Below are 16,657 nucleotides of genomic sequence, written 5' to 3' on the forward strand. Positions count from 1 at the left end.
AAAACAATATTTTGATACAAAAATGCAAAAACAGCTCGCGCGAGCCTGCATTGTGGCAATGTTTCAAGTTCAAAGGTTCCGGTAGATGGCGCTAGCAGTAGAATGAGAGAAAATTGAATTGCGTCAAGCAAATTTCCACCGTGTTTATCGAAGGCGGAGTGATACAGGAGGGGAAGAGCATTAGATGTGGGCGGAGAAGAGAAGAGAAACGTTTGCGTGGTAGGGGCGGCAGAAATGTATCGTCTTTCGACGACATTTGCAGCAAAATGAGCAGATACGCGGTCAATTTTTTTATTTATTTTTACTCAGCTGAAGCAACCATTTTATCCCGTTATGCCTGAATTGACCTCACTGCGTGAAGAACATTTTTCCGGAGCAATCGGTCGTTTCTCCTGTGGCACGACTGCGTGTACTACGAAGCTATATGCTCGGCAAGATGTCTTCGGGCCCTGGGCGTCGCATGTATGCATATATGTTTGACTACTTAACAGTTAGATGCGTCTACGTGTCAGCAAACAGCGGTGACACGACTATACAGTGTGACTCGTGGTTTTCTACAGGGTGGGGTCCTCAGTTCGGCGATCTTCAACATCACTATGATGGGCATAGAGAAGTGTTTGACGCAGTTTGTTTAAATCTCTTTGTACGTGGATGATATTTCCATATGGAGCTGTACGTAAGAGGCGTGTGCAGGGCCAGAGACTTCAACGGGCAATAAATTTTACTGCTCCGTTTCGAAGTACCCCAGGTCTGGAAATATCAGCTGGCAAGTGCGGTGCCATCGCTTTCACGAGGCGTGATGTATCAAATTATGGGCTCACCATTGGAGGCTCCACGTTTCCCGATGTTCCGCGCCACAAATTCTTGACTTCAATTCTCGACATGTCTCTGGCTAGACCAAAACACGTCGCCATATAAACTACAAACTTTCTTCCTTCGCCAACATCTTCCGCATGCTATCTGGTAACGCCGGCGGGAGTGCAGTCCCGTCCCTTCTTCGGCTGAAAGATGGGATGTGCGTTGGATTGTTATGCTACAGCCTACCTCCACCTGTCGCAACCTCAAACGTAAATAAAAAAGTTCTGCAAAGTATGCAAGCACAAGGCATGACGGTGCGTATTCGAGTTCCGAAGACCACACCCACTCTGGGAACGCTAGTGGTTCCTTGGCGCTGCCTGTTGCGCGCCAAGGAGCCCTTGGTATGCAGGAGCTCCTTCGCGCGCGACTGCGCTTCTAGCACGGCAGCAAGGTCACCCCTTAGCACTCAGCTCAGTCTCTAAAGTGTGAGACCTTCTGCTGCTGTGCTACCAGCACCCACCCTGCCTCTGCAAATTACAACTGGAGTGCCCGGCAATACCTGCAAACAGGATATCACGCACCTCTGCTTTAAAGTTCTTCGCCTTAGAACTGATCTCCCAAAAACACAGACCACGCACGCATCTATACACGGATGGATCTGTGGCAGCCACCCCATCTGCAATAAGTATCTGCTTTCCGTCATCCCGTACCGTCTTCAGTGCAACGCTTAGCCACAGGCCAGCATCCACGGTTACCGAACTCGCTTCGCGCTGCTCTCGCCTACATCATCGAACAACCAGCTCGTCAGCGGGCAATCTTCACGGATTTTCGGGCAGCAACTTAACATCGTACCTGAAAGATCTTGTTTTCGACATTATTACCTGCACCTACAAGCTCTTACGGCACACCATCATGTAGAGCGTCAGTGGATATCTGCCCACTGGGGTATAACTGAGAGCGTTGAGGCGGACACTGCAGCATCGATCACGCATGATCCAGACGAACAGTGTTATCTATACCGTTCTCTAGACAAGATGCTTCAGCTCTTGCCGCAATGATTGTTTGGAGTTTTCAGCGATATACATGAGCTACTGCGCCGCAAAATTACTCGCCGATTCACTCCATAGACCCGCACGGGAACTTCAGGATTCCTCACGGGCTGACCAAGCATGGCGAAGCGGTTCTTCACTGCTTGTCGCCGTATGTCTCTTACACAAGTCATTTTTGATTTAAGCTTCAACAAGCAACTTCCCCCCTCTGCACTCTTTGTGACGTGCGCGAGGACTTGAATCACGTAATATGTGAACGTGCGCGGTATACAGCCTCTAGCACGTCCTTCTTAGTGTCCCTGGGCAGGGCCGCCTTCTAGAAGACCCACACTAAGTGACGTGTTGGCCCCTGGTCTAACTCTACACGAGCATCCCTAGCGAAAAAAGCTCTAAAGACTTTCCTGAAAAGTACAAGACCTAATCAGACTTTCTGAATAAGGCTTCATAAGAGAGCGCGTCATCGTAATCATAGTCATCATCATCACTTTTTCAACCTCATTCTTTCTCGTACATCTGGTGTAGCAACCTGGGTGCATTTGCCAGGCTAACCTCACCATAACCTTTAAAGACATATCTCTCTCTTTCTCTCTTTTTCTCTCTCTATCTCTCTCTCTCTTTCTCTGAAGGAGTGCAAAGCGCCACCACGGGAACGCTTTTTGCCTTTCGTCGTGTTGGGAAGACCGGGATGTCCGCATTATGCGCGCAACCGGCAAATACTAACCGATAAAATATTCATAGCTAGGGAAACGTAAATGTGTTTTTGCAGAGTCCGATCTGCACCTTTGTTTTCTGGCGGGGAAAAGAGGCCGACTATTTGTGTGGGTGTATGAAAGGGTAATTGCCGCGTTAGAGTGTGCAAGTCGCAACGCTCTGATCGGTTGAGTTACACTAGCCCGAGGTCATTCGAGGTATCACCAAGTATAAATGGGGAAGCACGCCATTAAGTCAAGCCTGGATGTACTGCTAAAAGGTACGGCATATGCGCGCAATTCAGCATGGGCCTGGGTCTGTGACCTGTCTGATGAGGGAGTGACAGCTTCTTTTGTAATGCTCACACGAAACATCGCCTTCGAACTTCCGTGGCAATCACTTCTGACGTGACCACCTAAAAGAGGTGTGCATGGTTAGACAAACTACAGCGACTACACGTCATTTAAATCGTCTGAAAGTAGCTGCCCTATAATTATAGTTAACGCTTTCATCGGCTACCATACGCGGATGCACTGCAGAAAATTGTGCGAAGTAAGAAATAATTAAACCGCGTTAAAGAGTTCTCAATAGAGCCATGCACGAAAGTACAGTTCATAACACTAAACGTAACTGGTGAAGCGTTTTCACATTATAACGAAAGTCATGGCCGTTTTCAACAACCGTCTGATCCCCGCTGCAACCCTTCACCTGCACCTGGATTGAAAATCGAATCATATAAAATCCCGCCAGAAAAACATAGTATAAACAAAGCCAGAAATCCCAAGACCAATACAAAGCCGTAGTTTTCTCAGAAAAGCTGCACTTTTACAAACAATTGTTACTTTGATGTTGACTTGACTTGGTTGACCAGGAATAACATTGCTTCAAAGGGTGTATCATATACATGCACAATGGTGGTACAATTGTAACTGTACCGATGACATCCACAGTTTCAACGGGAAATGAAAGGCATAAAAACAGCTGGCCGTTTTCTCTTCCACTGTCCGGATACTTGTAGCCATTTTTCACGTCGCTAATGAACCTCGGCACGCTGTGTTGAAGCCACACTGTGCCACCATGTCTCTTTTTGTTATTCATACCAGCCATCAGAACACCTGTGGGAGAAAGGGCGCAAAAGTTAAATGTGTACATCTTCAGAAAGTGCTTCGATAATTTCGCGTACACCACTAAGATCAAATAGACTACATTGAAATAAGCCCTTCAACTAAAATTTTGTTTAAAAAAGTATAACAATTATAATATTTTAATTCCACTCCCAGCTCTCTAAGAAAAGCTAAGAAAACCACAGCGTTTTGACAAACTTTATCACCGAGCAATTTTAGTAATAAATCAAAATAAAATTTTTGTGGTAAAATGTTCTCAACATTATAGCTCTGATTATGCCACTGGATACCCCCTCGAATCCCGCCAGCTCCGACGGAGCCTCTTTTAGGGAGTCCATCGGGTACTTCGCCGCCTCAGCCGACTTTCTATGATCTGCTAAACTAAACAATTAACTGGTAGGTGGTGGCCCAGAGAATAGAGCGTGACGTCGAAGCGATGTGAACGTCCCGCCGTTCGCAGTCCAAATTTTCGTTTGGGAACGTGGTTGTGAGCCAATCTTAAACGCCTACGTGCAGTCTGAGACACGAGAAGTTACGCCTGCCGTAAGCACTGATCGTTCTTTTTTGAGGCGAAAGCTCTAGACGTCTCATCAAACATGAAAATTGGTCATAGTCGTCGTCAATACGACGCTACCAAAACGTCCGCCATTCTAAAGAGTAAATAAATAATAAAAACTCATTTGGATTCGTGTGGTAGTCTTACCCGTGTCGCCTGAGCGCGATCCAAGTACGCTAACCACTGCGCTAACTTGGGGCCCGACCGGTGGGGGAACAATAATTAGCCTGATGTGTGCCGCGTGACTGGGGAACGTAACGGTACGTGAGTAGGACAGCTGCACGTGGAGAAGAGGTCTGACTGTGGGGAAGCTTATTTCAGCTGTTAATCGGAGGAGGATATGCGCTCCGACAGACGAGGCCGCCCATGACGGCGCTCGAGGACTCAAGATCCGAGCGGGCCCTAGCCTTCTCCTCTATCATGAAGCCAGATCCGCCAGGGATAGACCGACAACGTCCCACGATATCGCCACTTAGTACCGACTCGACCGCCGTAAATATCGCCCTGCACACCTAGGGTGCACTCACTCGCATGAACGTTCCTGGCGACTTCTGCAAACCCACACTCCCCCCATGCAGGGTGGTACTTCACCGCATGCATTCATCCCTGTACCCATTCTCTGACTGCCTCGCGTGTGGTATCCGTGCAACAGTGGCCCACACCATCTGGGGCTGCCCTCTTGACCCTTTCCCTTCATTAATCTCTGGGTAGCTGTGACCCGGGTGTCCAAACCTCACTCGTGGACAGAGCCGGCTGCCACCCCGCTCCTTTACCCCATTTTCGCTCAATAAGTCTCTCTCTCTCCCTCTCTCACTCTCCCTCTCTCACCCTCTCCGACAGATGAACTCCAACTTTGACGTTCGCGAATAGTTTTTGTCATGACTCTCCGCATTCTGTATATATATTAGCACATCGGTTCTCCACGTACTTCCCTAAATGTGCAGCTGCGCAATTTTATTTCATGCGTAGAGTCGCCAAGCAGTTCCAACGGAGAGAGAGAATGGCCTTTGATGGTTCTGGTGAGGTTAGCCTGGCAAAGGCGCCTAGCATGCCAACGAGAACGCATCCATCCGTGTAGAAATCCTTTCCGCCTTCATCCAGATAAATTGTGGCCGCGAAGTATTTGGGTATTTTGGCTCCATCGGATTCCCGAAAAGGTCAACTTGCAAGAAACACGCTATTTACACTAAACGTTTTCTGCAAACCATACTCTCTTTAAATACCAACTGCCCGTATTCCGTTTCCGAATCTAAGTTTGTGTACATACGAACGTGCACGGGATATATGAACGTGCATATATGAACGTTTACGGAAAGAAGGTTTAGCGCAGTAAATACAAAGACGGCCAACGGAGAGGACGGCCGCTTGTCCTGCCCGTTCCCGTCCTGTCCGTTCCCAGTCCTTGTCTTTACTGCACTAAACCTTTTTTTCCGTAACAATGAACCGACTCGCCGAAAAACACGTTTTATTCATATAAACCTTTTTTTTCTCATTGCCAATAATCGCTGTTTCCGAAGAATCCCACCGTAGCTTGACATAGCAATTTCGGGCTCCAAAATTTTTAAAATAAAAGTGGTTTCCTAAGTATTCGCACGTACCTTTGGAATGACCCTTTTTCGTCTTATTTAACGGCGGTGGAAGTTGGTCGTTGTACGCCACAAAAGCGACATCCTGGAATAAGCACAGGAGTGACGTTAAATTGGGATGCGTGTTTTCATTCTGCCACGTTCCTCTCCTAACAGGTCTAGGTATACCGCTTCACTACAAAGTCGAACGAAACAGAAGACAAGCTTCTCATCCCCTGCCTCTGCCCAATCTGGTCTCAATGTACTGTCTGTGTATTGTACGGTCTTGTTCGGTTCTTTTTGTACGACGAGAAAATTGATAGAACAGCGAAACGCGAACGCAGGATACAACATACACGCTAGACTAGCTACTGACATAAACTTAAAGTAAGCGCATACTTCGAACAACTTAAGTTAACGCTTGCGCAATGCTCTTAGCAAGAGAAGAAGTGCAAACGGAACCTTTTCCGTTCCTACTTTCAGCCCCACGCATTCATTAAGAGCAAATTGAGAGCGAGAGAGAGAGAGAGAGAGAGAGAGAGAGAGAGAGAGAGAGAGAGAGAGAGAGAGAGAGAGAGAGAGAGAGAGAGAGAGAGAGACGGTTATGTGAGCCGCTGATGAAGTGGGAGTGGTTTCCTAGTCCGGGAATCCCTGAGGTGAGCAGAAAGCCTCCGCTCTGAATTCCAGGAGTTGCTGGAGGTCCAGCCGCTGGTCACCAGGTTCTCCCACACCTCGGGGGTAAAACAAAAGGATCGGAGATTAGGAAGCTTGGGATTGTGCTTACACAGTATTATATTATGAAGTAGAGTTCCGAGTCCTGGACGGAACTGGCATTCAGTAGAGAACTCAACGGCATTCAACTTGGAAACATACAATTCAGGCGAACTGGGTGAGGAAAGGTATCAGGGTGTGGGCGAGGAAAGTGTTGTCTGTCGGACCAGTAATATTGCGTGATCTCTTGATAGGTTACGAGCGGGATTGACGATGTGGTCATCTCGGAAGCCCGGAGAGAGAGGGCACAGGCTTGCTGATGAGCAAAGTGGCTGCCCGTCAGTGAGGAATGGCAGGAGTCCAGATGATGTTGACTTCCCAGCGGGGTTGATGAGGCGAGAGTAACTTTAAAGTAGAAGGGGCCACCCTCCGGGCTAAGAAGCGACTGCAGGCAGATTGAGAATCCAAGATATTGATTGGGTGCTTGATATGTATGTGAAAGGGCTAGCTAAATCGTCAGCAACCGAGGTTGACAGGTTGACAAGGGATGAGGGCACCCTTTGTGGTGACTGTAGGTACTTTGTGCTGACAATTAGGGTTACTGGCATCCGTATAGGCGACATGTGTTTTTCCATAAATATTCTTATGCGCTTGGCTTCGGGCTTGTCGGTGGCCGGAATGGAGGTGTCAGGGTGCATATTTTTGGGTAGGAAGCGAGCCCGGGTGTGACTTCTGCGAAGGTCAGGGAGGGGCTGAGAGACAGTAGATTACGGATATGTGATATATAGACTGTATAATGGTACTAGTCCTGCAGGTGTTTATGTTGAACGGAGTCGGCTTGATAGGTGGCCTTCGATAAGCTCTGGTACCGTATTGTGGAGGCCAAGTTGTAGGAGACGGGTCGTTTATGTGTTCATGGGTATATTTGTACTTGTTTAAAGCTTTGTGAATTAACCTATCAATGGTTTCCGTGTCACTTTTGGTGAGGGTAAGGTAATATGTCACATACGTTACTCGTGAAATCAGGAGAGCTTGAACCAGTCGGATGAGATCTTTCTCCTTCATGCCCCGGCAGCGAACGGGTCGAAGCATGTTGGAGACTTGGTGAAACGACTCTAAGAGTTTTAATAATGCTTGATCATTACGTGTGTTGGTCTAGAGGATAAGGCCTAAATCCCAAGTGATGAGCCGGCCCGTATGGTATGGCCGTCGAGGGGGATACGGATGGGCTCCGAGGGAGAAGCTGGGGGATGTTTACGAACGATGAAAAGTTCTGTTTTTTGTGGTGAGCATTGAAGCCTCACTGATGAGGTATATCTGTTAACGGCATCGGTGGCCTGTTGAAGGGAGTCTTGAATGTTTGTCATGGAGTCAATGTCTGTTCATATTGTGATGTCATCGGCGTAAAGCGCTTGATGTACGTGCGGGATGGCGTCAAGTTGATCGGGTAAGTCCGGGAGGGCCAGATTGAGAAGTATATATTGGGGAGAGCACGGAACCTTCAGGTGTGCCCCGATCACCCAGTGAAACACACTGGGACTGCACGTCTCGTGCCCGGATAATACCCTGGAGTTGAATTCGGAAGTCAGTATGAGTACGTGCCGTCGCCGCAGCTTGTCTGATTTAGACGTGATAGTATGGATTAATGCGAGACATTGCCAAATGCCCCTTTCAAATCTAAAGCAGGAACGGCTCACGGGGGTAACGGGTTGGAGCTAGGACCTCTGCTTTAATTCGAAGTAGGATATCCTGGGTACTCAGATGCTTCCTAAACCCGTTTATGGTGTTGGGAATGAGGTCCTTCTTTTCAAGGAAGGTTTGGAGGCGCTTTAGTGATAATCGTCCAACCAATTCACCCACACAGGAGGTGAGAGAAGTAGGCCGCAGGTTATCAAGGCGAGGGGAGTGATGTGCCTTGAGTATGAACCGGATCTCAGCCACTTTCCACTGGGAGGGAGTTGGTTGGCCTGCGCTCCTGTATGAATTGATGTGCTGGAGCAGATAATCGAAGAGAGTCGTCATCCAGGTTGGCAAGAAGCCGGTAAGTGGCTTGGTCTTGTCCGGGAGCGCTATCTTTGTTGCACTCAGAAAGAGTTTCTTCCAGTCCATACAGCTAGAAGTCCTTATCCAGGTCATCAACCGAGGTTTGTCAACCCTGTGTACGGGGGTGAGTCGAAGTGGCGGGAAGTGTTTTGATTTTTCGCCGTGAGCACTTGTATGAGGTTGTGGGCCGATTCGTTGGATGACTGTAGCGTGCGGGTAATAGGGCATTGGGTTTCACTCGTGCTAGAAAGTGGGCCAATGAGAATTTTTATCGCTCAAAAAAATAGAGAAACCACTGATGCAGTTTCATTTTCTTTGTCGACTGGTGGGAAACATTCAGGAATTCCCATCTCGGTTTTTTTCTTCGGTGTACAAGCCTTACTGTACCAGTGGAAAAATGAACCGCAATGGGTTTTCCTACAGCAGTGGCGGTCGTTGGGCACCTACGCGCAAAACTTCAACGGCAAAACTCATAAGTGCAGGTATTTTATGTAACCGGGTAAAAATGGAAGGTCGAAGGGCTTATAGGGATCCAAAGCCAAAGGATATTAAACAAATCGAAGCATTTTCTTGTGCGAAATATGGCTAAAACACGACGCTTCCCGCCACCAACCTTAGTCAAATTTCCTTCGCTTAGCATCATCATCATCATCATTATTTTGCAAAATGCATTATGTAAAGTTGGTTTTACTGCAGTGCGGTGTTTTTAGTTTCTTTTTGTTTTTTTGTTTTTTGCCACAAACTACGTACCGCCATCAGAGAGGCATAGAACGCTCTGCTTTAAAAGGTTGCTGGGCTACATGGTATGTAAACAGTCTTTTCCGCTCCGTTTAAGCTGTCAGAACTTTGCACGAAAATAACAAATGGCGGGAAAAGCTTGCAACACCAAGCACGCTAAAAATGCAAGAATTGCATGGCCCCTTTGTACGTATACATGAGAATCGGAACTTCGTTGACCTGTGGCAATGTCTCTATAGACCCAACTAGCCAATACTTTAACGGACGTCACTGCAAGTATGCGCATTGCTTTTGAAAGATGTGATTGTTCTTAGAAGAAGCAGAATAAAGTACGAGAAATTTTTGAAGCGGGTCAATTGATTGATTGATTGATTGATTGATTGATTGATTGATTGATTGATTGATTGATTGATTGATTGATTGATTGATTGATTGATTGTAGGCTTTAACGTGTCGACGCAACGCAGGCGATGAGGCGCGCCGTAGTGGAGGGCTCCGGATTAATTTTGACCCCCTGGGCATCTTTAATGTGCGCCGAAATCTCGTACACACAGGCGTTTTGAAAGACGATAGTCTTAATTGGGCTACTTCAACCCAGAAATTTGGTCTGTCTGCATGTCTGTTTGTCTGTCTGTCTGTCTGTGACTCGATTCAGCCCCCCGGCCAAAGTAAAACAATGCCTGCGCAATACACCCTTTTCAGAAAAGTTGGCAACATAGCACCGCGTCCTCGAACCCGCGTCCTCGTGCTCAGCAGCACAACGCCTTAGCCACTGAGCCACCGTGGTGGGTCCGAAGCGGGTCACATCACTCAACACAAGGAACGGAACTGCATCAGAGCCCCTTCCATTTCTGTGAGCAATAATGAAATCGCTTGCCTGAAAAGCTAAATTTCAGTCCTAGAAGGCTTAAACGTTGCAAGGGCAAATGTATCTTTCTATTTTTTTTTCCTTCGTAAGAACATAGCGGACGTGCCTAGTGTGGTTGTTTGAAGGATGTCATGATTTTTAATGGTACGCCGATTACTCGTGCAGCGTGTGTGTTGTCTCATCTCTCATTACTGCTTCCACGTTGTTTTATTTTTTTTTCAAGGAATAATATGAACGAACTGATTGGATTAACTGTATTGAATTCACCTACCAATAGCCCTTCTCCCTACCTATGCTAGTATTTTATTTAAAATTTTAATCACCCTTAAAACAAGGTTTAAAACGTTTAGCGCAAATGACTTGACGCGTAAATAATAGCAGTGCCCACATGATACTTGTACTCACCTTGTCAGGTTTAGGGCCAAATATGGGCGCCAGCGTATTTTTGATGGGATTCCCGTGTTCCTCATCGATGCCGTTCGGAAGGATGTACCAGAGATTTGATACTGAGTGGCTGTCGTAATACGCCATTTCAGTGCCTTTAAGACCGCTCTTTGTTTTAGGAAGCTTGTAGACAATAAAACTGGACGATACATAAATGAACAGAAAGAAAAGTCTTTCATGCGAATTTCACTCACTCACTCATTAATACTATAACAAAGTAAGAAAATTACATAACACAATTAAAATGCAGCGGTATTTCATCGCAGGCTATCTTTCCTCTTAGTTATTTTTTGCAGGCAGCGTATAACACTCCCGAGAAATATTTGTGGCTACGCCACTGGGCCGGGGTTTTCTTTTCTAGACACACAGACACACACTGATGAGGGTTGTTGCAGGTCCGCAGCACATAAGCACGCGTGGATTGGGCGATGGTTGCTCACATGCCGTCCGCTACTCCAATTGTTCATGACACCTACTCTCGGAGGGATTGGACAATTACTCGTGATTCAATCTTGTGCCTCTTCACAGCAGTGCAATATATATATATATATATATATATATATATATATATATAAATATATATATATATATATATAATATATATATATATATATATATATATATATATATATATATATATATATATATATATATATATATATATATATATATATATATATAGTAAGGAAATGAGGGGCTCGTTGAGGAAAATACAGAAAGATAGGTCAGCAGTCTACGACGCCAAAGGAGGCATAGGGGTGTGGTTAGGCTCTTTTCTTTTTTACTACGGTTAATGAAGTGAACATTTTGTTTAAATATACCGAAGAAAGAAAGAAAAACACGCGCCCAGAGTGGGGACCGAACCCACGCCTTTCGATTACATGTCGAATGCCATTCGACATGTAATCGAAAGGCGTGGGTTCGGTCCCCACTCTGGGCGCGTGTTTTTCTTTCTTTCTTCTGTATATTTAAACAAAATGTTCACTTCATTAACCGTAGTAAAAAAGAAAAGAGCCTAACCACACCCCTATGCCTCCTTTGGCGTCGTAGACTGCTGACCTATCTTTCTAGATATATATATATACAGAAAGAAATCCCGGCAGTCTACGACGCCAAAGAAGGCATAGGGGAATGGCTAGACTATTTTTTTACCGTTAGTGATACATTATTTTTTTATTAATTACGTGAGAAAGAAAGAGAGAAAAAGACGCGCCCAGAGTGGGGACCGAACCCACGCATTTCGATTAGATCTCGAATGCCTTACCAATTCGGCTATCTGTGCGACTGTGTTCTCCTTCACTTTCTGGGGTATTTATATTTACTACAACTGTATCTGACGCTTGAGGGTGGTAGCCAGCGACACTCAGACTACACGGGGAGAAGGGGACCTTCTTTTCAACCCCCGGGGCGTGACGCGAACGTCTACAGCCTGTCGTAAGCGATTAACTGGCGGGATACCCTCTTATGCTACCTTGGCATCAAGGCTGCCAGAACCGTGGCCCTCACTAAGCTTTCGCACGATAATAGGGTTTGGAAATGAGGGGGTCGTTAGGAAATACAGAAAGAAATGCCGGCAGTCTACAACGCCAAAGAAGGCATAGGGAAATGGCTAGACTATTTTTTTACCGTTAGTGACGTTACATTATTTTTTTATTAATTACGTGAGAAAGAAAGAAAGAAACACACACACACACACATATATATATATATATATATATATATATATATATATATATATATATATATATATATATATATATATATATATATATATATATATATATATATATATATATATATATATATATATATATATATATATATATATATATATATATATACATATATATAGAGAGAGAGAGAGAGACAGAGAGAGCGAGAGAGATAGAGGGGGGGTGGGACTGTTGAGATAAGTCTCCTAGTACGTTCATCCGATGCGGTGCCGCAGGTCTCCAGCACAGGAAATGATGACGTGGATGGTTATGAGAACAGAACAGATGAGGTGCGACATGATGATAATAATGGCCGTGATAAGCAGACAAAGTGCAAGATGATTTAAAGGAGCCATGAAGAGAAAACACAAGTTTGGTTCATTCAAAAGATTGTCTCGTTAGAATCATACTGATACCACTTTTAACGTAAACTTCACTCAAATAAGCTACATAATTAGGAAAAACGGGAATGGTCATGCGACCCACCAGCTCATTTCCCGCAACAGAACCTATGATGTCACATGAGCTAAGCTCTGCGATTGGCGGAGGCTGGCAGAAGCAGACGCAAATTAGGTAGAGCTTACAAACTAGACGAACGAGCGATTTGCGCTTAAATTTAGGGCACATTCTTTACAAAGCAATAAGAATGATGGGACAAACAGTGGAAGTTACGAAAGCACATGTAAACATAGAAGTACTGATGCGTTCTGCTGTTCGTACTGCGCACAGCATGCTTGGTTTAGCTGCACAGCACTACGGGGCTTGGGGTTGTCTCAGACGACACTGGCCGATTGACGCAAGCAACGGTGTCTTACGTGACCCCATTTGTCGAGCGAGCACTGTTTCAGGGAACGAATATTTTTTCCCAGAACAAAAACAAGCCAGGTTTAAATGCGAGCAAAAACAAACCAAACGCTTGCCACGGTATGGTGGCGCCATCTAGGTTACGGAACGTAAAGAAACGCGGGAACAAACCAACACCGCTGCACAGGGTGGAGACAACCTTTGAACGGTCCCGTGCCGCCGCAATTGGGCCAACGGGCTCAACGCGCTATTCTTTCCGTTTCCCACGAGACCTAGCAACGCGAAACAGAAAATATGATTCAAACTTCTTCAGTAAACCGCGTTGCGGCGATAATTTCAGCGCGGTTTTGACACAATGACTTGCTTCGGCGGCGAGCGAGCAACCGAAAATGGCGGCGCCAGCGTATACGTGTCTCTACCCTGTACGGCGGATGCGTGAATGAAGGTACTCTGGGCTGCAGAGCGGTCGGTTCCTGTGATGTCATTTGGGACCACGAAAACGCACGATTGAGCGGGAAAATCAAAATTTTAACCTAAATTGTTTAATTTCTCAGTGAATAAAGCACCGTTTGTATCCGGACAAGCGCTGGGGGCACTATAAAACACGAAATCTTTCGAATAAAAACCAACTTGCATTTTCTCTTCATGGCTCCTTTAAGGACTATAGTACACAGGCATTTTTATGCGTAATCGAAATGGGTCCTATACTGTATCGCACAGGTTGTTGCTTACTATACCTGAGGAGGAAGAATTTTGTAACCGGACTCACCAATCAACGCTTTGTCCTGCAGCGTTCTTGCAGGCTATATGCGAATCCTTCTTTCCTTTAATCCTTACACTTCCACTCATTGGCTTTCTAGTCTCACCCCCGACGAATATCGAAGCCACTACGGCGACGAGAACTAACTTACCAGCGCCGCAATGCATAGCCTCCGTTGCCGAGCGCAAGGTCACTACAGATGAGAAAAAACTTTGGAAGAGAGTAACTGTGTGGTATAAATACCCCGCAATACACGTTTAAAGTACCTGTAATTGGCGTCATTTTTTTAGTTTCGTTGGTATCACAGGAACAGCTTTTTTCCAATAACTTTCCAAGGTAGGCGCTAGCCCACAGAGATGTGTTCAAATTGTATTTTCACCTACATTACAAAAGCCATGAAGAGAAAACAAAAGTTTGTTTTATTCGAAAGATTAGGTGTTTCATAGTACCCCAAGCGCTTTCCCAGAAGCAAATGATGCTTTATTCACTGAGAAATAAGGCAATTAAAGCCAAAATGTTAAATCTCCCGCTAAAATTGCACATTCCGTGACGTGAACAATGGCGTCATACGAGCCGGTCCATGAAAAAGATACTTAGTATGTCGACTCCATATAGCACCCACATGCGGGAGTCGACCGAGACGGCGGCCATTTTAAAAATACTAGTAAAACCTAGTGCACCCGCAGCCCTAGTCATGGAATCGCCTGATCCGGAGAATAAAACTCTCGCCGAGGAGCTCGGGCTTGCATTTAACAACCTCACACCACATGAACGCTCAATGCTTCTAAGTGCACGAGCGGCAAGAGTTGTGGGATACGCGGTGGACGGGAAAAAGCGACCATTCCGCGATAGCCATAACAGACGAACGCCCTGCCGTCGGCACCGCTGCCTCGTCAGCCCCGTCGCGACGGACGAATACAGACTGGTACGTATGTGCCGTATTTTTATTACGGTTAATAATAGTTCCATTTCAGTAGCAGTATCACTTATGCCAGTTGGCCGGTGTCGTGTATGGAAAGCCGCTCGCGCGAGCTCTCTGCTTCGACCAGAAAGATACGAGCGTCAATGCGCGGTGTTTACGGCATTTTTTCCCCCAAGGTCAGAGCGATTTGACGAAGTCGGCGACGAGCGCCAGCATGTCCCAGGAGTGAGCTAACGTAAGGGAGGAGGAGGAGGAGGATAAACATCTTTATTGAGGGAAAAGGTTGCGTGGACTCTTCAGGAGGTGAAGTCCTCAGTCCAGGACCCCATATGCCTTGCCAGCCGCTACAGCCCGCTCCACCAGCCGAAGCTGGTCGGACAGGCATGAGCTGGATAGGGCGCGCCTCCAGAGCTCGGGAGAGTTGTAAGGATTCGGCTTGGGGAGAGGGTGGGAGGGGCATCCACCAACCATGTGGAAGAGAGTACACTCTGCTCCACAGAAGGGGCAGCTAGGGGACGTAATTTCTTCGGAGTAGTGGCAGACTCTTTTTGGGTGGGGAAAGGTGTTTGTTTGCAAGGCACGGTAGTGGTGTGCCTGCTCGATAGAGAGGTGTCGGTGCGGTGGGGGAAGGGTGCGTCGGGCCAGGCGTAGATGTTGCGTCATTTCTGTATATGTCAGGAGGGGAGTAAATCTCTCCGAGGCGGTGTCTGCACTCCTCGTGCGGCGTGTCATTTCTCGCGCGAGGTCGTGCGCCATCTCGTTCCCATTCACTCCCAGATGGGCTGGAGTCCATATTATGTGGATCTGTCGCTGCGGCGGGTGGCGGAGTAGCATTGCGCGGGCCGCAGCGTGAACGGTTCCGGCCTGAAAGTGTCGGCAGGCCTGTTGGCTGTCCGTCACAACAGTAGTAGCCTGGGTAGAGCAGATGGCAAGTGCGATTGCCGCCTCTTCAGCTTCAGCTGGTGAAAGTGTTTTGACAGAGGCAGTGATAGCCTGTCCTCCTTGGGCGGGGCTTACTGCCAAGGCGAACGCTGGATAGGAGGAGTATGCTGCCGCGTCTGTGAAGACCGCGTCAGCATCTCGACTGTACTGTCGTGAGATGGCCTCCGCGCGAGCCTTGCGCCGTCCACTGTGGTGCTCAGGGTGCATATTACGCGGCAAGGGTTGTACTTTAATGAGTTCTTGAGTAGGTCGGGGGAGGGGCTCTAGAAGGGGGCCATTGTAGCCCGGTGTATTTATTCCCAGTCCTGAAAGGACCTGGCGGCCCGCGTTGGTTAGAGAAAGCCGTCGGTATTGTTGTAAAAGATGTCCTTCAACTAGTTCAGACGACGTATTGTGGATACCGAGTTGAAGATCACTTCCTCGGAAATGAAGCGAGCACACTCGTAGTTCCTTTAGCTCTCTTTCTCCTCCGTTTGCAAAGTTCACAAAACGTAGCCACTTGCTTCGCCGAGGTTCGTCGTTGGGCAGCACATGAAAGGAGATCTCCTCACCGGCGGGGATGTCGCACTCCCTCGACGATTTGCCCGTACTACATGGGCATTTCAAAACGCAGCAACGAAATTTCATTGTAAAGTACTCGAACAAACTGAAGTTTTCAGTGGTTGTAAACTAGAAACGAGCTCGTAACGACAGCAGCAAGCCAACACCATTCGAAACTTCTGCGACGACTGGCACTATCTCGTCGCTTCTTGCTGTTCCTTACTCCCCTCGTTTCTATTTTTACCTTTGCTGGTTGGCGATATGACGGCCAACCTCCTGTCAAGGGATTAAGATACCAAGCAAGGTCGCGGCAGTACGTGCTTGAACGGTTCGTTGGCCCCTAAGAGCCTCGAACGCCTTGAACCCGAAAATTCGTCTGCGCGACGGTGGC

At 46.9% G+C, this 16,657-nt stretch overlaps 1 protein-coding gene across 1 annotated transcript; it reads right to left on the reverse strand.

Moving 5' to 3' along the window:
- Positions 1-1,269: 1,269 nt before the first annotated feature.
- LOC144139667 (deoxyribonuclease-2-beta-like) lies at positions 1,270-10,718 on the reverse strand. The gene is made up of 4 exons (XM_077671958.1): positions 10,548-10,718; positions 5,816-5,888; positions 3,473-3,652; positions 1,270-1,325 (listed from the first exon to the last, which is right to left on the reverse strand). The coding sequence occupies exons 1-4, from the start codon at positions 10,671-10,673 to the stop codon at positions 1,270-1,272; spliced, it is 435 nt and encodes a 144-aa protein (XP_077528084.1). The 5' UTR covers positions 10,674-10,718.
- Positions 10,719-16,657: the final 5,939 nt, after the last annotated feature.

This window comes from Haemaphysalis longicornis, unplaced genomic scaffold (assembly GCF_048455015.1).
Source record: "Haemaphysalis longicornis isolate Haplotype H1 unplaced genomic scaffold, Haemaphysalis longicornis Haplotype H1 scaffold_5, whole genome shotgun sequence".
In the NCBI taxonomy this organism is placed as follows: Eukaryota; Metazoa; Arthropoda; class Arachnida; order Ixodida; family Ixodidae; genus Haemaphysalis; species Haemaphysalis longicornis.

What these genes read in the sequence shown, in the direction of transcription:
- LOC144139667 (XM_077671958.1), bottom strand. Translation starts at nt 10,673, where the DNA reads ATGGCGTATTACGACAGCCACTCAGTATCAAATCTCTGGTACATCCTT. An exon ending in GAAAAAGGGTCATTCCAAAG is followed by an intron (nt 3,653 to 5,815) that starts GTACGTGCGAAT and finishes TTTCTCCCACAG; the next exon opens with GTGTTCTGATGGCTGGTATG. An exon ending in TGAAACTGTGGATGTCATCG is followed by an intron (nt 1,326 to 3,472) that starts GTACAGTTACAA and finishes TGTAATTTGCAG; the next exon opens with AGGCAGGGTGGGTGCTGGTA.